Below are 23,087 nucleotides of genomic sequence, written 5' to 3'. Positions count from 1 at the left end.
GACAGATGTGCATGGTGTCACTACCAGTAAATTGACAGGTGGCTGTTCTGATTAGTACTTGTAGTTTTTAAGAGAAGTGACCAAACACAGTCACGAAACGTTTTCTGGAAGACTATAATTGTTTGTTTTCTTTGTACGATAAACTTTGGCAGTTCATCTGATTGTATTTGAAAGGAATTTAATACCGTGGGTAACATTCCATTCCCAAGACAGACGACATGATTGTGAGTGGTATGAACAGGACATTTAGTGTAACTAAAGAACACTACGTTCACATGCATGATTTAATTGTTCCTGTACGCATACTTATATAAAACAAATATGCAAACTCTAATCTGTTCACACGTATTTGTTTGTGATGTGTTCCACAATATTCCCGTCATATGGCTTACAAAATAAATCTTGAGTATCATGTTTGTCTTCCAGCTTCAAAGATAGCACAGTGCAACAGGATCTTCATTCACAATATACCGATTCTCATGCATCAAAATCCAGTAATCGCAGGCTAATGGCGAAAATAGAAGAAGCACTGTATGAAGAATATCCTCTTGAACATTTTGATCACACGGCACCTTCACAGAGCGCAATGAAGGGCGAAGCAACGTGCATATCCTCTGCTCGACTTGACAGAGCAACATTTAGTCATTCAGAGGGAACAATGCATAACATAAACACAGGCGATTGGAGAGCAAGAAAAGGGATCAAAGATCAAACTCACCTGCATAAATGGCTGGATATGTCACAATTACTGCTTGCCAAAACAAACTTAGAGACTTCTTCGCATATATTAACAGAAGATCAACCAACACATTGGAGCGATACAACCTATCCAAACAGGATCAGTCGTTCAGATTCAAAAGGCACACATCAAGTAAAACAATCATCCTCAAAGCAAATCAGACGTAGTCGTTTGACTGATTCACACAACACAAACACAAGTGAACAAAGGCCAAGTCCCTCTCACCAACACAGGAACCCTGTCAATACTTCATACATCACTAAACAAGATACACTAACAAGACACGAAAGCACAAACGCAAGTGAACAAAGGCCCAGTCCCTCTTGCCAACACGGGGACCCTGTCAATACTTCATACATCACTAACCAAGATACACTAACAAGACACGAAAGCACAAACGCAAGTGAACAAAGGCCCAGTCCCTCCTACCAACACGGGGACCCTGTCAATACTTCATACATCACTAAACAAGATACACCAACAAGACACGAAAGCACAAACGCAAGTGAACAAATGCCCAGTCCCTCCTACCAACACGGGGACCCTGTCAATACTTCATACATCACTAACCAAGATACATCAACAAGACACGAAAGCACAAACGCAAGTGAACAAAGGCCCAGTCCTTCCCACCAACACAGGGACCCTGCCAATCCTTCATACATCACTAACCAAGATACACCAACAAAACACGAAAGCACAAACGCAAGTGAACAAAGGCCCAGTCCCTCTTACCAACACAGGGACCCTGTCAATACCTCATACATCACTAACCAAGATACACCAACAAGAGGCAAAAGCACACACGCAAGTGAACAAAGGCCCAGTCCCTCCCACCAACACGGGGACCCTGTCAATACTTCATACATCACTAACCAAGATACACCAACAAGACACGAAAGCACAAACGCAAGTGAACAAATGCCCAGTCCCTCTTACCAACACAGGGACCCTGTCAATACTTCATACATCACTAACAAAGATACACTAACAAGACACGAAAGCACAAACGCAAGTGAACAAAGGCCCGGTCTCTCCTACCAACACGGGGACCCTGTCAATACTTCATACATCACTAACCAAGAAACACAAACTAGACACGAAAGCACAAACGCAAGTGAACAAAGGCCCAGTCCATCCTACCAACACGGGGACCCTGTCAATACTTCATACATCACTAACCAAGAAACACAAACTAGACACGAAAGCACAAACGCAAGTGAAAAAATGCCCAGTCCCTCCTACCAACACAGGGACCCTGTCAATACTTCATACATCACTAAACAAGATACACCAACAAGACACGAAAGCACAAACGCAAGTGAACAAATGCCCAGTCCCTCCTACCAACACGGGGACCCTGTCAATACTTCATACATCACTAACCAAGATACATCAACAAGACACGAAAGCACAAACGCAAGTGAACAAAGGCCCAGTCCTTCCCACCAACACAGGGACCCTGCCAATCCTTCATACATCACTAACCAAGATACACCAACAAGACACGAAAGCACAAACGCAAGTGAACAAAGGCCCAGTCCCTCTTACCAACACAGGGACCCTGTCAATACCTCATACATCACTAACCAAGATACACCAACAAGAGGCAAAAGCACACACGCAAGTGAACAAAGGCCCAGTCCCTCCCACCAACACGGGGACCCTGTCAATACTTCATACATCACTAACCAAGATACACCAACAAGACACGAAAGCACAAACGCAAGTGAACAAATGCCCAGTCCCTCCTACCAACACAGGGACCCTGTCAATACTTCATACATCACTAACAAAGATACACTAACAAGACACGAAAGCACAAACGCAAGTGAACAAAGGCCCGGTCTCTCCTACCAACACGGGGACCCTGTCAATACTTCATACATCACTAACCAAGAAACACAAACTAGACACGAAAGCACAAACGCAAGTGAACAAATGCCCAGTCCCTCCTACCAACACGGGGACCCTGTCAATACTTCATACATCACTAACAAAGATACACTAACAAGACACGAAAGCACAAACGCAAGTGAACAAAGGCCCGGTCTCTCCTACCAACACAGGGACCCTGTCAATACTTCATACATCACTAACCAAGATACACCAACAAGACACGAAAGCACAAACGCAAGTGAACAAAGGCCCAGTCCCTCTTACCAACACAGGGACCCTGTCAATACCTCATACATCACTAACCAAGATACACCAACAAGAGGCAAAAGCACACACACAAGTGAACAAAGGCCCAGTCCCTCCCACCAACACAGGGACCCTGTCAATACTTCATACATCACTAACCAAGATACACCAACAAGACACGAAAGCACAAACGCAAGTGAACAAATGCCCAGTCCCTCTTACCAACACAGGGACCCTGTCAATACTTCATACATCACTAACAAAGATACACTAACAAGACACGAAAGCACAAACGCAAGTGAACAAAGGCCCGGTCTCTCCTACCAACACGGGGACCCTGTCAATACTTCATACATCACTAACCAAGATACACCAACAAGACACGAAAGCACAAACGCAAGTGAACAAAGGCCCAGTCCCTCTTACCAACACAGGGACCCTGTCAATACCTCATACATCACTAACCAAGATACACCAACAAGAGGCAAAAGCACACACGCAAGTGAACAAAGGCCCAGTCCCTCCCACCAACACGGGGATCCTGTCAATACTTCATACATCACTAACCAAGATACACCAACAAAACACGAAAGCACAAACGCAAGTGAACAAATGCCCAGTCCCTCTTACCAACACAGGGACCCTGTCAATACTTCATACATCACTAACAAAGATACACTAACAAGACACGAAAGCACAAACGCAAAAGTGAACAAAGGCCCGGTCTCTCCTACCAAAGACACGGGGACCCTGTCAATACTTCATACATCACTAACCAAGAAACACAAACTAGACACGAAAGCACAAACGCAAGTGAACAAATGCCCAGTCCCTCCTACCAACACGGGGACCCTGTCAATACTTCATACATCACTAACCAAGAAACACAAACTAGACACGAAAGCACAAACGCAAGTGAAAAAATGCCCAATCCCTCTTACCAACACAGGGACCCTGTCAATACTTCATACATCACTAACCAAGATACACCAACAAGACACGAAAGCACACACGCAAGTGAACAAAGGCCCAGTCCCTCTTACCAACACGGGGACCCTGTCAATACTTCATACATCACTAACCAAGAAACACAAACTAGACACGAAAGCACAAACGCAAGTGATCAAATGCCCAGTCCCTCCTACCAACACAGGGACCCTGTCAATACTTCATACATCACTAACCAAGATACACCAACAAGACACGAAAGCACAAACGCAAGTGAACAAAGGCCCAGTCCCTCCCACCAACACAGGGACCCTGCCAATACTTCATACATCACTAACCAAGATACACTAACAAGACACGAAAGCACAAACGCAAGTGAACAAAGGCCCAGTCCCTCCCACCAACACAGGGACCCTGCCAATACTTCATACAGCACTAACCAAGAAACACAAACTAGACACAAAATTTTCCCGAAACACAACCGAAATGCTGGCAATAAACCACAAATAAAACAAAAAAGAGGCCAATCATCCCGTGGGTTTGTGGATGAATCACACCTCACAAACCAAGGAGAACCAAAAGCTATAGAAGACAGCACTGTGAAAAGTCCGAGATTAGACGCCCTCAGTACCATACCAAAAGGTATTGTTAAAAGAGGGAGTATAGCTTTTAAATGACCTCACTACCTGTTGTCCATAATGGTCATGTTGTGCAAAAGCCAACAGAATTGGTTGACAGAGTTGCCTGTTAGAGTTCCACCTCAGTCTGGATGGATTGTCATTTTTTTTATATCATTGGTTTGACTGGCAAAGGGATGTATTTTTACAGGCTGTCGTATTATAACCCTGTCGACCTCAGACACACCAACTGACGATTCTGCATGGTCATGACATTGATGTGGGGGAAACGTTCCAATTTCCAAGTCACATTGCATTCCAGGCATACACCAACATAAACATAAACTGTTGATCTATTGAATGCCATATTTTACTCACTCACTTGTTTGTAATACAACGAGGAATAGAATTAAATTGATAACAGTGATATGAGTTCTGGAGAAGATATGGTGTATGTGAGGGATCAATCATCCTAAGGTGAACAACTGCCAATATAGAACAAACGTTTCCTTAGGCATCAAAGATGTGCACGGCAGTTAGCTGGCAAAGCAGACAACCAACAGAAGTTTCAGAAATTGCCAACCGGAATGATCCAAGTCCTTCTCATTACAGTACCAATGCTGAGACATGCCATGATCAAATAGGCAGAAATAAGAATTCAACTGATAACCAGTGAAATGATTTCTGGACAAGATATGGTGTATATGAGGGTGAATCGTGTAACATTTTCGAACTGGATGTCCATTTCCTCGAGTGTTTCAGGTGATAAGGACGAATATACAAGGAACAAAATGGACAAAGCAAGACTGTGCTGTATTAACGTTAAACAAGAAAGTATATACACACGATTGTATTAGCAACAGTACAAAACCAACAATAACCACTTTTAGTTTGACCCGATGATCTGCAAGCAGCAGCGACATAGTTGCAGCACGTATATCTGAGAATGAATAGAACGAAAAGAACATTGTGCATTGTGCAGTTCTGACCATGTAGTAAGCATGTGTTTATGAACGTACTATATAAGCACCGGCTGTTTCCAGAAAACAAGAAACAGAATAGTAAACAAAGGATTCATAAGGGAGAGACTTTATGGATGTCAACTTCCTTATCACAAAGATAACAAAGGTGTGGATTATGTCCGTATGTGTGTCCCTTCTGTGTGACATGTTTATGCATGGAACCTTCATGTGGGACCAGAAATAAGCCGTCTGGTTCAGTGTTTCCTCTCTAAGGTGTCACCAAGCGCAACATGTTAACATGCACATTTGAACTTTATCATAGAAACAGAAGCCACATTAAAGCTGCAACAACATCAAGGTAATCTGAGGGGACATTTTGATGCAGGATGCAACTCGCCACACAAATATTCAAAAGACGTTACCAGACCACCAAGAGTACTTTTGCTATTACATAAACAGAACATTTTAAGTTCGTGTAGTTAGTTCTATATGCCCAGAGAATTGTTGTATCATTATGATGACCCGTGAAGATCCAGGTTAGAATTGGTCTTCAGCTACCCATGCTTGTCGTAAGAGGCGACTAACGGGATCGGTTGGTCAGGTTCGCTGACTTGATTGACACATGTCATCGTATTCCATTTCTGTATATGGAATCGATGCTCATGATGTTCATCAGTGGATTGTCTGGTCCAGATTTGATTATTTACAGACCGCCGCAATATAACTGGAATGTAGCCGAGTTATGTTATAATCTATTATGTCAGAGGTGGGACACCCAAGAAAACATCCAACATAAAGAGTTGGTCACATCTACTTGGTTTGTCAGTCAAGACAGTGATCTGACACCAGGTCGAAGAAACAATCTTGTCACTGTCCAGTCCTCTTAACCCCCTACTCGTCATCGTCCCATGATCTTAACGCCTCCCTACTCGTTACTGTCAAGTGCTCTTAATGACTCCCTACTCGTCACTGGCCTGTGCTCTTAACACCCCCCTACTCGTCACTGGCCTGTGCTCTTAACACCCCCCTACTCGTCACTGTCCAGTGTTCTTAAAGCCCCTTACTTGTCACTGTCCAGTGCCTTTAAAATAAACCTCCCCTACTCGTCACTGTCCAGTGCTCTTAAAGCCCCCCTCCATTACTCCTAACGCATCCTTCTCGTCGCTGTCTAGTGCCCTTAATGCCCCCCCCCCCTACTCGTCACTGTCTAGTGCTCTTAAAGCCCCCCTTCCCTACTCGTCACTGTCCTGTGCTCTTTGCTCTTAACCCTTTCATTTTCTCCAGCAATGAATTCTTATGCTTTTATCATGCGATAATAATGATGTTACATGTTGAAAATGTTTTAGTGACCTACAATGTCATGCAAATGGATTATCTGACTCCTTGCTGTGGTTTTCTTATTTTAACTGTTTGTTGCGTCCTCTGAAACTATATGACTTATGAAGCTGAAACCTTCGATGAATGATCTAATTGCGTCGGTACAGATATGTACAGCAGGTACGTTTCTGTAAACAGAAATGTACCCTGAAGAAAGTCAAAGTACAGAAACGTACCCGGTACTCTAATCGTCCATGTTATGCAACCCCAAACCGAAACTGTATGTAGTATTTATAATGCTGTGCCCGTTCAACTGATTGCGAGAACTGTTGTCCAACGAGAAATATTCGTTTCTGTGTGTGCTTGTTCCTTATATAACGCATTAGGTGTAGTGAGTACTGGATTAGATGAAGTTCAAAATATTCTATTTGCCATAACATTACTTATTCCAAAAATGTTTCGTTTTTTCCTTTTGCTGTGAACCTTTTATTTAAGAGTTTTTCAATGTAGGTGTTTCTTCCAAAATATGGGTGATTTGTCTTAAAGTGAATTCTTCTTAAGTCTCGTAATCTACAGAGCCTTGGTGCTCTAAATAGTATGTGATTGTGGCTGTTCGTGTAGAACTTGTATATTACGATCCAAAACTGTGTTCACTGGTGATATTGCTTGTATTGCCGTAGATTTTGTACAATGCCCTGACGTCATCAATTACATGATTCAAAATGATATGACGTCTTAAACTTGTTGAATTCACAATGCTATGACATCGCTACACTGCACGTCTAAGAGATATACATTTTATCACTTAAAACTAATGAAAAGTATTTTTTGATGATAAATAGAATCTCACCCTCGTGTTATCTGATATCAAATATATCAACACTCATTGACAAAAATAGAAAGGTGTAACTTTATCAACTCGTGTTAATATAATTGATATCAGTAGACACTTAGGTTCGACTACTATTCATGGCAATGTATATACAGGGATTTTTATTAAAGTATATCCATTAATATGGCTTTGCTTTATCATTCACCAAAACATACCCCGATTGCAAAATACCAGTGTATCAAGTTGGTCGAGGGCCTCTACTGGGGAATGGATGAAAAAATATAGGACCCGTGAAGATCTGGTTTAGAATTGGTCCCCCCACGCTGGTCATAAGGCGCGACTAACGGGATCGGGTAGTCAGACTCGCTGACTTGTTTGACAGGTCGTCGTATCCGAATGCGTAGATCGATGCTCATGATGTTGATCACTTGATTGTCTGGTCCAGACACAATTATTTACAGACTGTCACCGTACAGCTGGAATATTGCTCAGTTCAGCGTTAAGCAACAAACACACTAAACAAGACGTTGAAAAACATGTTTGAGCCAAACAAAACAACAAAATTATTTGTTTCCTATTTGCGATGGTTGTAAAAGTAAATAATCTCCCACAGTGAATCTAACTGAATGTATTTGCTTTTTAGTTGTTAATAGTTTGGACTTTTTAATTGGATCATGTAACACACCATGTGTAGACAAATGGATTCCGGACAGTATGCTGTTTATACAACTGAGGGAGAGAATCACTGAATATAGCTTATTGTTTGATGTTAAACGCTGTCCTCAACAATATTCCAGTTACTGACAGTGACTTGTAAATGATCTGTTCTGATTCAGGAAATCCACTGATTGACATCGCAACATGGAATATCGTTTATTGCCAAAAAATAATATGAGGAAAAAGTATGAATATTACTCATTTAGTCTTTGTACCTAAAGTGTGTGTGTGTGTGGTGTGGGTGGTGGTGGTGGTGGTGTGTGTGTGTGTGTGTGTGTGTGTGCGTGCGTGTGTGTGCGTGTGTTTTGCAGGCTTGGTCCTGCTCAGTATGTCCATACGACGTGGACGTGGAATTTTAACACGCACTCACTCACACACTCACTTTAGGTACAAAGACTAAATGAGTAATATTCATACTTTTTCCTCATATTATTTTTTTGGCATAACATTTTCCAGATAAACTTCGACATAGAAATGTCATTGATAATTGCAAAACCAACTGTACAGATATCATCAATTACTTATTTATATGCAAATTACAGCAAGAGCTTGACAAAGGTTATTTTCTGTAGGTACTTAGAACATAACTAACGTCAAATATGTAGTGAGTGGGTGAGATAAGTTCTACCACAATATTAACAATATTCAAGCAATATCATGGCATGGGACACCAGAAATGGGCTTCCCACAATGTGCTCATGTGGGGTGACGAGTGAATGCTTCAAGCAAAAGGCTACCCCACCGCGCTGTCAAAATATGCCACACAGTCATATCGATCCCAGGTTTCAAGTAATGTATATAGTGTACAGACCTGACCTCTCCCTCATACATGCACACATCTAATCAGGCATAACACTGTACAACTTCTACTGGAAGGGAGACAACTCTATCCAGATTTCATGTCATAGTATATTCACGGGTTTATTTACATAATACGTTTTGCAAAATTGAGTTGAGTTGAGTTGAGTTGTTTTGGGATTTTACGTCGCATCAGCATTATTTGAGCCATATGGTGACAAGATCAAGTCTGCACACATGGACATTTTAGGTACAAAGCTTAAATGATTTAAGCTTTTAAAAGCATATTTGATAATTACATTATTATTTACAAACACAAAATGTCATAGCACCAACTTTTAAAAAAATACAACCCTCAACAGCATGAAATAAGTCATTTGCTTTACAGGGTTACAATTTATGGTACAAGTCAACTTCCCTCAAGTAGTTAACAATGAGATGTCCGCTCGCGCGGGAAAATAGATCTATCAGATTTCTCGCTTCATAGTGCGAATCCCTTGCAGTCGAATAGTCCACACAGTCAAGCAGAATATGCTTCATGGTGAACACTTCGTCGCAAAAGACACACATGGGAGGTCCATCTCCATCTGTTTTGAGCAGATAGTCATGAATAAACCGACTGTGGCCAATACGACATCGTCTTAAAATTACCTCAACACGTCTTGACTGACAACGCAAGATGTATAACCAATTGTTGTCTTCAGTTCATGAATTTTATTTCTTTCTACTTTGATGTCCCACCTTTTTCTGCATAAGGTCCCGAGTATAACTTTTGATGGTGGGTTTGAAATCACTGTATGGGATCAGCAGTGGAGATACGGGCTTGTCAAGAGCTGCTTTAGCTCCAGCATCGGCCTTTGTGTTACCTCTGGTATAAACGGAAACCCCCTGTTATACGTCCGTGGAAAAAATATGTTCACAAGAGCTTATCTCTAATTTTATTTCTCTCAACATTACTGGTGGTGATTTAATTACGCACTGGGCCATCACGTAGCATATTATTAATCATTAGTCTGGAAATATATAGCTAGTCGCTAGGAATATGCACTCGCATACTCGTTCACGTGACTTCATAGCAGACGAGATAGCGGCGACACGCCGACAGGTAAGAAAGTGGGCCTCGGCTCTCGTGATTCTACCAGCTTATTATTGTCTCTAAAACTTCACCTGTTTTCAAATGTGCATTGCGGGGTAATGTTCATTGCAAGTATCTTTAGAGAAAACAAATTAGAGATTGACATTATTTAATAACCACGAAGTATCGCGTCAACATCAGTGTATGGCATGGACCTGGTCATAGGTCGATGATGATGGCTACTGCTGGATGAAATGCCTTGCAGTGATGGCCGAATTGTGCTTGTAAACACATTTCCTCGAAGCTGATGTGCCCGCGTTATTAGCTGATGTTGATAAGAGAATGTTGACCCGTTTGTACTTTGAGTAGTAAATATTTTAGGGGCGTTGGTAGCCTAATGGTTAATGCGTTCGCTCGTCACGATGAAGACCCGGTTTCAATTCCCCACATGGGTACAATGTGTGAAGCCCATGGTGTCCGTCCCCCGCCGTGATATTGTGACAATATGCTAAAAGCGGTGTAAAATCCAAACTGAGTCACTCGCTGTGTATTTATGAAATTAGCCTTTACGCATCTGCGACCATATTATCTCTGTGGGAAACAAAATGGTAGATGAAAGACCCGGGTGCGAATTACCCACATGTGTTCAATATGTGAAGTCCATTTTTGGTGTGCCCCGCCGTGATATTGCTGGAATATTGCTCAAAGCGGTGTAAAACTAATCTCACTCACTCATTCACACTGTGACATGCTTGATAACAAATACAACAATGCATTCCGCCTGTAAAACGTGTTCGGCTGATTGCTGTTCCGGCTTTTTTTCCTTGATTCCTTTTGGGACAAAACTTTATTACATTACAATAGTTATGTAAGATATCGATGACACAATTTCTATAATCGTTGGTGAGGTGAGGTGAAATTGGGTTTAACGTCGTGCTTGAGAATATTTCGCTCATATGACGACGTGCATGCGTGTGTATGTGTATGTGCGGCTGCTTGTACTAGCCCAGACTGAAGCTGGTTTTATAGTGCTAGCCCACTGAGATACCATGCCGCAGTGAAGCATGAATACGCCACTCAGACACATTATACTGACTCCGAGCCGACCAGTCCATGTTGTACCTATAAATGCCGAGCGCCAGGCAGGGACCAACAAGTACCATATTTTAACGTCTTTTGTTATGACGCGGTCGGGGATCGAACTCGCGACCTTCCGCTCTCCGGGCGGACGCTCTAACCACTACACCACGGAGGCGGTTGCCATAATCGTTGGTAATTCTTCCCATCGGCAATATTTCCAATAATCAGTCATTTTAGCCAGTGTGAGTAACTTCTGCAAAGGAACTTCTTATAAACATGTCAGAGCAATTCTGTTGCCATGAATACATGTTAAAATATGCGGTCTAGACATTGCATGAAAACATACACACGAAATGCGTATAAGAACACACCGCGCACATGAACATACAAATGAACATGTACACACACCTCACACGTGAACACACAAATGTACATGTACACACACCTCACACGTGAACACACAAATGTACATGTACACACACCTCACACGTGAACACACAAATGTACATGTACACACACCTCACACGTGAACACACAATAGGAATGTGAACACATAATACTAACATCGAATGAATCTTGTATGAAGGTGAACCTGGACACATGCAATAATAATAATAATAATAATAATGCACATTTATAATGCGCCTTTTCCACGCCCTTGGGTATGCTTAAAGCGCTACAAAGATGAAAATGGGTGAAGTTATGAGAAGTATACTGAGAAAAGGTGGGTTTTCAGTTTTGCTTTAAAACTATCAAAACTGTCAGAGTCTTTGACATGCACATGCATTCCCAGAGTGTTATCTACAAGCCAGGGTCATTGTTATCTGTAGGGGCAAAGTCCTTATCAGTGATATCATCATGGTTACAGGTCCTTACAGCATAGCAGCATTGACGTCACTGATCACTGTGCATGACATAAAGTGATAAATCTAAACTTGATTGTTGTAAGCGGCGTTGAACACGATTAGGTGGTGTGTCTCTCGCATTTGTTTAGTGCATGTGCCATTCAGGACTTCATTAAAAGAAATAATTTTTACTTTCGCCCAAAGTCCCAAAACATTCAAAGTTAATTTAAACCCTCCACTTTCTTTACCGTAGAATATGTGTTATTTTAATTAATGAATAGATTAATTTAAATTGCTAACAGCTGAAGGGATAGTGTAAATCCAGCTAGCTCGATGCAGAAAACAAATGTACAGTACGTGCTCAGGGTCCCTAGTATGGTGATCTACCTTCGGTTGTTGGCAATCTATAGCCTGGGTTTATATTGTATTGTTCTCTTTAATGATATCGTTTTAAGATGACATGCTAGTTTTACTTTATATCTGTGATACACCAGTACGTTTACTGTTCTTCGTCAACAGGCTTTTACTTTCTAATCGTATTGATCTATATCATAATAATTCAAAGGTACAGATAAGCTGCGTATCTGCGTAAATTATACAAATAATTATGTGAAAACTCAGTTTTCTATTATTAAGTCTATTGCGTAGAAGTACGCTTGAACTTTTGTAATACTCAAAAAATATAATCTTACATGCGTACACACAAAAATGTGAAATTTTAGCTTGCATACCGGTTAATAAATAAAATAACTGAGGTAAATTCAGAGGTTCTATTTACATGAACTTGACAACTTGCAGTCTTTCTTATCGTTTCTCACACTACAGATCAAATATAATTAACAAACACTAACATTTAAACTTTATTATATTTTTACAATTAATGGAAAATGGAAAAATACCCAACTGAGTTTGAATGAGATGAGTACAATGGTTACTGAAAGGAAAATTAGGATACCAAATTGAGATGAACACAAGCGAGTACATAACCCAGTGACCCAAAAGCTTATCTGTAGCTCTAATAACTAAATGTTCTCGTCACGATATGGCTGAAACATACCCGATGTGACGTTAAATATCAACTCCCTCGATGGCCAGTCCATGACGTTAATTCCAGCGTTTTGAAGGAAATTTCGTGTCAACATCGTGGTATGCGGCCGAGCATTATCATGCTGGAACTGTAGACCTGGACCATGAGCCGCCATGAAAGGAACGAGTTCAGGGGTTAGCACCTGGTCGCGGTAAGCAGCAGCTGTGAGGTTTCCACGGATGACCAGAAGTCGGGAACGGTTGTTCCCACATAAAGCACCCCACACCAAGCAACTTCCGCCCCCGAATCTGTCGACTTCCTGTACACAACATTGGGCATACCGTTCACGACGTCGTTTCCAGACTCTATGCTTGCCGTCCGCGAATCTGAGGGTAAACCTGGATTCATCGCTAAAGACGTGTCGATTCCAGTCTCTCTGGGTCCATCCGAGGTGATGTTGGGCCCACAGCAGACGTTGACGTTGATGAAACGGCGTCAATATTGGCCCACGATATGGACGTCGAGAATGGAGATTGGCAGCCCGCAACCGATTTCGAATGGTCTGTGAGGACAGCCGACCTCTAAACATCTCAGCCCTGGTTCGTGTAGCCGGCAGAAATCTGTCGGTCTTCTGCTCGTGACGTCACACGTGGACGACCCGACCTTGGGCGATCAGAAGTGTTGCAAGTTTGTTGTAGACGACCTCGCAAGTCATACACAGTATGACGGCTGCATCCCATTGCTCTTGCGACGTCAATAACTGATCTTCCCGCTTGCAACATGCCAACGGCACGTTCACGTTGCACATTTGACAATCGTGGCATTTCAAGTACCGTTAGAACTGTGGTTTAAAAGTGTTATTTCAGTTCTTGAGGCCAATGCAAACACGTGCATATGAAGAAAACTTCGATGCGAAGATCACGTGATCAACTGCACGTGCAAAACCTGATTTGGCACTAACGTCATTTGCACTACGAATGGATGGGTTTGAGTGGGTTTTACTAACGTTTTTCTAGAGTCGAAAGATGGGGATCCCATTTCGGATACATAGATGTATCATCAGAGAAAAAGTATTCATTATTTTTCAAATTACATTTTGTGAAGTTTCTTTTTTGACTCAGTATATATAATTTGACACAATATGTACAAACTACTTCCATTGGGACCTAAGTGGTAAGGCGCCGTCTCCTCACATCAATGAAGCAGCTACGAATAGATCATACCTCATCCTGCATGGCTCACGGCATATGCCCCCGATCACTCACGTATTCTAACGGTCGCCAGCCTGGACATGTCCGTCCCACCCAACACTGCCAGTCATCGGCCTGTAACATTACACGAGAATTAAACATTCAGTGTATATACATTCATATATACAGTGTATATATCCACTCACATAGACATCAAACGGCAAATACAATATGACCGCTCGTGCACTGCAGCGGGAATGACCTAATTCAAATTTCCCTCCCTTTTATACTTATCAGAGCACCCTCGTACTCATTGCATTACTTCCCTTTGTTGTATCTTCCTACGCTAGGAGAAAAACAATGTCATTCTAATTAGTACCTCAAACGAAATAAATTATATTTCTCCAACTCCTTATTCCCATACAACGAACACTTACATAACATGGCATGCTGTACGGTGCACCAACTGAGACATAAAGAACGGGCAGATTTACAATCCAAGCAAAAGAAAAACTTTCAAACGCTTCTCAATATCATCTTTCACATAACCGTCTTTTGCATTTTCGCTTTTCCACCTGCCATGGCGCTTAAACATTCCGTCTGGAGTGCCACTGTTTGTGGCTGCAGTAGCTCCACCTGCTCTCAAACTGTGCAGACCAAACTTCGATATATCACCCACATGTGAACTAAACACCTCAATGAAAAGTTCTATCAAACGGGAATATGATATCGGCTTAATACCAGCTCTGCTACAGGGCACATATTTGTGCCTGTCCGGCTTATGATAATCCAGGCCCCATCTCTATAGACATCAGTCTTTGACTTCTGAATAAACACAGCCACGTAAGCTTGACAAAATGCAACATCACTCCGAGTTATTGCTAATAACTCCGATGATCTCATGAAACCTGAACAGGCTAACAAGCACATTACAACGGTTCTCATTTTGCATAATGAGCATTCATCAGCATTGTCTGGTGCAGTCTTATTCAACAACTAAACTGTTATAGGCTCTTTCTTACAAACAGGCTTGGCAAACTTCCTCTTAGCGGTTTCAAGTACATTTCTGACTAACGCACTCTCTGTGGGGCTTTCTAAACCAACCAAAGCATGGGCATGTCTCAAGCTATAATAAGCTGTCTGAACAGGTGAGAAAGTCTCACTTTGCTGCCACATTGCTAACAAATATAAAGAACAGTGCAAAGGTGATAAGGGCATATCCGTTGGCATACCATGGACCAAAGCCCATTTCTTCCATGCTTTAAAACCATAATCATACTTCTTATTTGTGGAGTTTGCTCTCGAGCAAGACAATTGTTTTGTAAGACTTCTTACGAGGTCCCTCATAGGTGGAGGTAAAGTCAGTATCTCACTTCTATATACATGTTCAAACACACCTGCAACATGAGAAATTCACACACCATCATGAGAAATTCACACATAAAGCCATCATGTTGAAGTTTAAATCGTTAACTCCAAACAACCCGCCAAACTGTCTGCTTGGTACATATGCTTCCTTACAAGTGGGAAGATACATCCGAAATCTGGAATTAAACCTTACAACCTTAGTATTGTAACATGACGTCAAATGGGCCCCATTTGGCAGAGACGCGTTGAAACACGTAATCCTGGATACCCCAATCATCGGCATCTCCTGTTTTACTCTGATAATCAGTACGCTCATTTTCTAACCTTGGTATCCACTGCATGTCAACTCTGATATTATATTCATTGCACAGCTTGAATATATCTAGAGCCAAAGTTTGAAGATCAGTTTTCATGGTACCTTTCGACACAATCAACTCTACATTTTGATTGTCATTAAACCGTTTTACTTTGTACGATTCCAAAATGGAAACGAAACCTTTCATAACCAGACACACAGCCATCAGCTCTCTCCAAGTGGAACTCCGTGACGCTTTTTATGCTGACCACTGACCATGTAATATGGAGATGACCAACTTCTACACAGTACCCACCAAAACCCGAATTACTAGCATCACTGTAAACTACCCGTGTAGAAATGTGTCCGTACTATAGAGTACATTCACTGTGTCTATCAATATGTGCAGGCCAAAATTCTAATTGATCTTTACTCAAATACGACAGTATTACAATTTCTTTCCACGATGTACCCTGGTGTCTGAATACTCAGAAACTTTGTCATTAGGTGAGACAAAGTACCAACAACTATCTTCATAGCAACTACCTGTCCAAAAACCGAAGCTAAGCTCTTCACCGGGACTGGTACAGTAGAAGACAAAAGTTCTGCTATACTTTGCTTAAGCTTATACGTTTTCCGTTGAGGAATGGACAACTTCATTTATCTAGTATCTATGATAAAACCCAACCATTCCATCTCTTGAACCGGCTTCCATGGAACCTTTCTGCTTTTGGTACCAAACCCGCTTTTAACAAGTCTTGTTTGACATGTTGGCCAACAGCTGCCGTTTCATATTCAGAAAAACTTGAAAGGATCCCATCATCTAGAAAAGTAACAATCTTGTAACCTTGAAACGCCAAAATTTTACTAATTGTCTGGTAACCTTGGTAAACACATAAGGAGCTGTACTCAAACCAAAAGGAATGACTAGAAATTTAAAATACTTCTTGTCTTTTCCTGAGCCCCATGCAAATCCTAGAAACTGCGTATGTTCATGGTAGATATCAATATGGTGATATGCAGAATAGATGTCGAATTTCACTAGCCAATCATTCTTTTCTATGTAAAACAATGCAGTTCCCCAGTCCTCATACTTAACTGAGGCCTTCCACAGATGTTTATTCACTCTAAACAAGTCTAAAATAAGACGCTTCTTACCAGAATGTTGCAGTTACAGATAAAGTATTAACAACGTAAGGCTTATCTGAACAATGAACAATCCACCCTCTGCACAACAAATCTTAAACAGCTGATAACACAAGGTAAGAATTCTCCTTAGCAGATCTATTGCTCCTTATATTCATTCTTTTTGGGGTAGAATAAAATGGTATTTTGTATCCGTTTTCAATAATGTCTAGAACAAAATCAACATCGCATATTTCTTTCCAAAACGAAACATGATTTTTCAGTCAACTCTTCACAATTATATCTACCCCATCTTGTTCATATTCATAAAAGTCATTTGTAAGGCCAGGTTCAACAACGTTTACAGTGTCATCACGTAAAGTATACTCAACTCCAGATTCTGCTTCCTTGGAACGTATTCTACTCTGTGTCAAGCTTCCCACGTTGTTGCGGGTGTTGAGCAAGGGACACTGACGTCTCCAGTGGTTGAAGTCGCCACACATGAAGCATGCTCCTGACCTTTGACCTCGGCCACGAAAATTACTAAACTGATCACCAGCATGAGAATCTGTTGAAACTTGAGTGACTGTCGAGGAAGGACGCTAAATCGCCTTGTAGGGGGTGCAATCGTGCGGAACGAGATGGCCTTGTCTTGATTTTTTTAATAGCTTTGCTTTCCTCTCGGTTGATTCTCTTGTCGTCACCAGAATCGGAGCCAGAATCATGAGCCTGGTAATTGCGCAATGTTTCCCAGCCCACCTCTGAGGAATGAGCTATCTTGATATGCTTGTTTCATGTCCGGAAGCTGGAAACTTCTTGACTAATCAATTCCAAGGCGTAATCAGTCTTACCATACTGAACAGCAAAACGTAATTGTTTTAAGTTTTCCAGAGCTTCGGAATTGAAAGCAAACTAAGTTTTGTTCCCCTCTCTTTCCCTCTCGGCTTTCAATTTATCTTTAGATATTTTATGGAACTCATCACGTAGACCTTCAATTCAAATTTCCCTCCCTTTCATACTTATCAGAGCGTCCTCATACTCATAGCATTACTTCCCTTTGTTGTATCTTCTGGCGCTAGGATAAAGAAATTTCAGACTAATTCGTACCTCAATGAAAGAACTTATATCAGTTCTTGCACCAAGTGCAACCTCAAATAATCACCTCATGGGTGTTGTAAGAGGTTTCGATGGCGATTCGGTGGTGTGTCTCTCTGATTTCTTTGATGCAAGTCGTTTCATCCCATTCAGGACTTGATTTAAGGATATAATATTTATTGCAGCCAGTGCAACCTCAAATAATAACCTCATGATTGTTGTAAGAGGTGTTCAACGTGATTAGGTGGTGGTCCCACTCAGGGCTCAATTTAGGGACCCGGAGCAACCTCACGTAAAAACTTCGTTCCAACCGACACAAATAGGTCGTACCTGCTAGCTTAATATGATCATAATGATATAAAATGCTTGAGTTTTGGTATTGATGATTAAAAACATCATTACAGCAAAACTGTGTCATTTCATCTTAATCAGTAGAGAACGTAACGTGTATGCAATAAGGTCCTCGGGGACTACCTGAGAGGGGCTCACTCATTCGCGTGACTGCCGTTTTGACTATTTTTTTTGCACATTTTCTCAATGTACAGATCACATGTCACATATGTTCAACAAAAAGGTTTACAATTGCATGCTTTTAAAACCTTCATGTACAAAACGAAATGTATTCAAATAAAGAAGCTAACAACAGAATCTATACAGCTATGATCTGCAGTCTTTGCTTATATTCATTAATGTTAAAATTGGACTATATCCAAAGCAAATTTAAAGTACGTGATGACCACCAATTTTTTTTAAATGTATCATATAAACAGTTAGTGAAAGCAATACATTTTGAGACACTCGTAATAGTATATACAACAAACTGAATTGGGTCGGGTGGTCATCCTCGCTGACTTGGTTGACGCATGTCATTGTATCCCATTTATGTAGATCGATGCTCATGCTGTTGATCACTGGATTGTCTGGTCCAGGCATTATATATAGCTGGAATATTGCTGAGTGTCGCGTAAAACTAACTAGCTCACTTCTTTACTTATACCAACAAGGTTTTGGTTAATTGTTAAAACATCTTTAGACAGTTTTTCTCTTAATTCTCTGTCTGAGGTCTCATCCATTTTTTCTTGAACAGATTGAACTTCTGATCGCAATTTCTTTTCTAGTCTTTTACTCTTTCTCTTTTTCCTTGATAAGAACTGTATGGTTTCACCCTCTATTTCCAAAAGAAGACGTCACTATATGGCTGAAATATTGCCGATGTCACGTTAAATATTAACTCACTCACTCACTCCAAAAGAAGAGTTTCCAAAAGAAGGCCTTCATTAATTGTACACGTATATTCACTCTGGTTTTTAGAATTGGTAATCTATATGGCCCTAATGTTTGATTGATCTTCCATGGTCTGATGTAAAGGCTGAGGTGATGTTACATGATTTACTGATGCAATTAGATTATGAGAAATTAGAAAAAGAAGGTCAGGTCGGGATTGTTTTATTGGAGTTTTTTGTCTCCATGTAAATCTTGTTTTATTAGTATCACGCCAGCAGTTTCCAAAACGTATAATTCGGTTACTTTTGCCCCTGGATTATAAATATAGCATTCGTTGATCTTTATCAACTCATTGATAGTTGTTCAAGTTATTGAGTGCTAAGAATGAAAATAGTCATAATTAAAAAAATAAAAATACCAACTTTAACTGCGAATTTCTCCCATTCAGAAACTTATATTTTGTATTTTCTGAAAGCTCATTCATTGTAGATTCTAAATATTTATATGCAGTTTCGAGGCACACGAACGCACACCTGTTTGTTACCGCGCGAACCGTCTCGCGTAGAAATGACTGGGTAAGCGAGCTATTACTGGGAGGTAACTGATGCCAGACTAAATTGTTCAGTTAAACATCCGTCTTGTAACCTGAACTGTTGAAGCCTACGTAATATATACAGGGATATTTATCTCCGGTTTAAGAACACAGCAAACAGAATATAATAGATTAATGAATAAGAATTTCTTATAGGGACGATACTATTTGGTGGGAGTAAAATCATTGGAAAACACGACTGAAAGGGGGTCACTTCCACCGATGTAAAAACAAAGGGCCTGCGAGTTCATAGTTTTCAGTTTGCTCCCAAATTAGTCGGTTTTGGACAATTTTCTCCTGTGTGCAAATTTCACAGAAACACGACTTTAATATTTTCTGAAAGCTTATTCAACAGAACGTTGGCTGGTGTAGGCGCACAGGTATGTCATTGCGTTGAAACGGAGCTACTTTCCTCCCACTGCTTGACACAAACAAATCCTCCTCGCAGCCCCGAGAGACGCACGAGAGAGGCAAGTGCGAGAGGGGTGACTTGTAGACGTGACTGCCTGTCGATGGACCACATATTTCAGCAAGTAGCACACAAACATATCTACGTACAACTTATAACAAAACCCTGATCATACGTACGACAAGTGTATGCTTAATATCTACCTACTGGTACAAGCGGTGAAATATATTTAATATCCAAGTGATTTGTTGAGGAAATATAACGGAATGTTAGCAAATGGGTTGAGTTCACTTGGACTCACATCGACATTATTCAAGCCATATAGTGACGAGAACAAGTCTGCATTCATAAACATTTTAAGTACTTAGTCCAAATGAGCAATATTTTAAGAAAATATATATTCACAACAATATTATGTAATAACAGAAAATGTCATAGCACTAATTACAAAAGCAAGCAGTTCGTTTTTCACCTTACATAGTTACAATTTATGATACTGCCAAACCACCACATGGAATCAGAATTAAACCACACATATCCGCAGCTAACATCGACCTCAATATCATATCACCTTACCGACTTCCGTTTTCGCTACCGTGGAAGATGGTGAAACCACAGGCCGATCTTACCCTCACTATACTCAAAAAATCAGAAATAAATCCCTTGGTGTTCCAACAGGAATACAACCAGTATAACTGCCATAGATGCACTTTCACAGACGGATCCAAGGTTGATGGCCAAGTTGCCAGGGCCTCAGTCATTGGATCCAAGACTGTCTCTTCCAGAATTTCACTGCTGAGGCCAAAGCTATCTTCACAACTTTGACCTATATTAAAAAACAGAAACATTCCAAAACCTTCATCGTTTTTACAGACTCATTATCTCGCCTTCAAACACATCAAAATGTTACTTCAAGTCACCCTATCATCCTAGACATTTTAGAACTTTACAACGATCATTCTACTAGCCAGTGTGACATCGTCCTCTGCTGGCTGCCGTGTCACGTCGGAATAGCAGGTAATACAAAAGCCGATGCTATAGCTAAAGCAGTTCTTGACAAGCACTTATCTCCACTGCTCATCCCGTACACTGATTTCAAACCAACTGTCAAAAGGACCTCGAGCACAAAAGGTGGGACACTAAAACAGGAAGAAATAAACTTCATGAATTGAAGCCAACAATTGGTTATAACCACTTAAGTTACCTGTCAAGACGTGATGAGGTAGTTTTAGGACGATGTCGTATTGGCCACAGTCGGTTTACTCACGACTATCTGGTAAAAAACGGATGGGGATGGACCTCCCATGTGTGTCTCCTGCGATGAAGTGATCACCATCAAGCATATACTGCATGACTGTGTGGACTTTTCGACTGCAAGGGATGAAATTATGATGCGAGAAATCTGAAAGATCTGTTACACGTGATAATTACACCAGATCAGGTAAATACAGAGATGAAATACAATAGTTTTGACATACGCAATGCTCATGTAAATTGCATAGAAAACTATTCAAACTTTCAACAGCTTGAACAAAAATGCTTGAAATACCTTTGTATGGTTTACATGTAATAACTTACATGTTTACATGAAATTACTTCTGTCCATGTCTAAGGATTGTTTGAATTACCGACTGTGTTTTGAAACAAACGTAGTAACAGATTTCAGTGTTGTAATAACACTGACATGTATATATTATGTGTCGATGGAAAGGCGCATGTTGTCACTATATATTCGATTAGGTAACATTATCTACTTTAGATTATGAAAAATTTACATTTACTATTCGGTAAGCTTTATATTACTGTATAATTATTTGTGTTTACGATTCATTATATGAGTGAGTGAGTGAGTTAAAATTTTAAATCGCATCAGCAATATTACAACGATATAGCGATGAAAACAAGGTAATCAATTTAAATAGCTGTCGACAACGGACAGTAAAACCAACTAGACTATCACAGATATATACGTAAAACTGGTAATTAAATCTAAAATACTTTAACTATAGAGGACGATACAATATAAAAACAGGCTATTCATCGCCAACAACTTAAGGTAGATCATCATACCAGGGTCCATGGGGAGTTACAGTACGTTTGCTACCTGCATGGACCTTAGTTGGATTTACACCATCCCTTCAGCCGCTGGCGATTGTAGGAAACGGTTAGCCGAATTTTACAAGAGCAAATATACTACGTTTTAGAAATGCAAAAAGCTTAAATTTAACTTTGAAAGTTTTGGGACTTACGTACCCTCTCAGGAGGACAATACTTTTACGATACTTTAACACCCTTCGAGGATACAGCCACTAACAATTGCAGTTGCTTATTTATAATACCATGTTCCAAATAACACTTATCTATTTACTAATCATTTAACAAATCTAATTCTTTTAAAAATGCAATAATTAAATGAGAACTTACATTATTAAAAAGATAGTTCGTGATTTGAAATGGTTATCCCTTGTGATGGAATATCCAACACAGTCAAGCAGGACATGCTTGACCGTGATTCTTTCATCACAAGGGATGCAAAACGGAGGATCCTCACCTTTCAGTAGGTACTCATGAGTATATATTGTGTGGCAAATCAAATCTGGACTGACAACCAAAGTAGGTGTAACCAGTATAGGGTTTTATTTCATGTAATTTATTGATACCTGCTTGGTACTACCACTTCTCCTGCA

At 40.6% G+C, this 23,087-nt stretch overlaps 1 protein-coding gene across 2 annotated transcripts in view; it reads left to right on the top strand.

The window, feature by feature from the left end:
* LOC124265948 (mucin-12-like) overlaps positions 1–23,087 on the top strand; it is a 189,219-nt gene that overhangs the window by 66,005 nt on the left and 100,127 nt on the right. The window contains exon 10 of one of the 2 annotated variants that reach the window (XM_046700767.1): positions 427–6,024. The exons of the other annotated variant lie outside the window; for it this stretch is intronic. Coding sequence (XP_046556723.1) covers positions 427–4,183 — 3,757 coding nt within the window. The 3' untranslated portion in view covers positions 4,184–6,024. Of the gene's footprint in view, positions 1–426; positions 6,025–23,087 lie in introns of those variants that run through there. 2 annotated transcript variants of the gene reach the window in all.

The sequence above is a fragment of the Haliotis rubra genome, unplaced genomic scaffold (genome assembly GCF_003918875.1).
Source record: "Haliotis rubra isolate DU_JTF1 unplaced genomic scaffold, ASM391887v1 Scf1220, whole genome shotgun sequence".
Lineage (NCBI taxonomy): Eukaryota > Metazoa > Mollusca > Gastropoda > Lepetellida > Haliotidae > Haliotis > Haliotis rubra.
The sequence above is the reverse complement of the archived record's forward strand: the minus strand, read 5'-3'. Positions and strand labels throughout refer to the sequence as shown.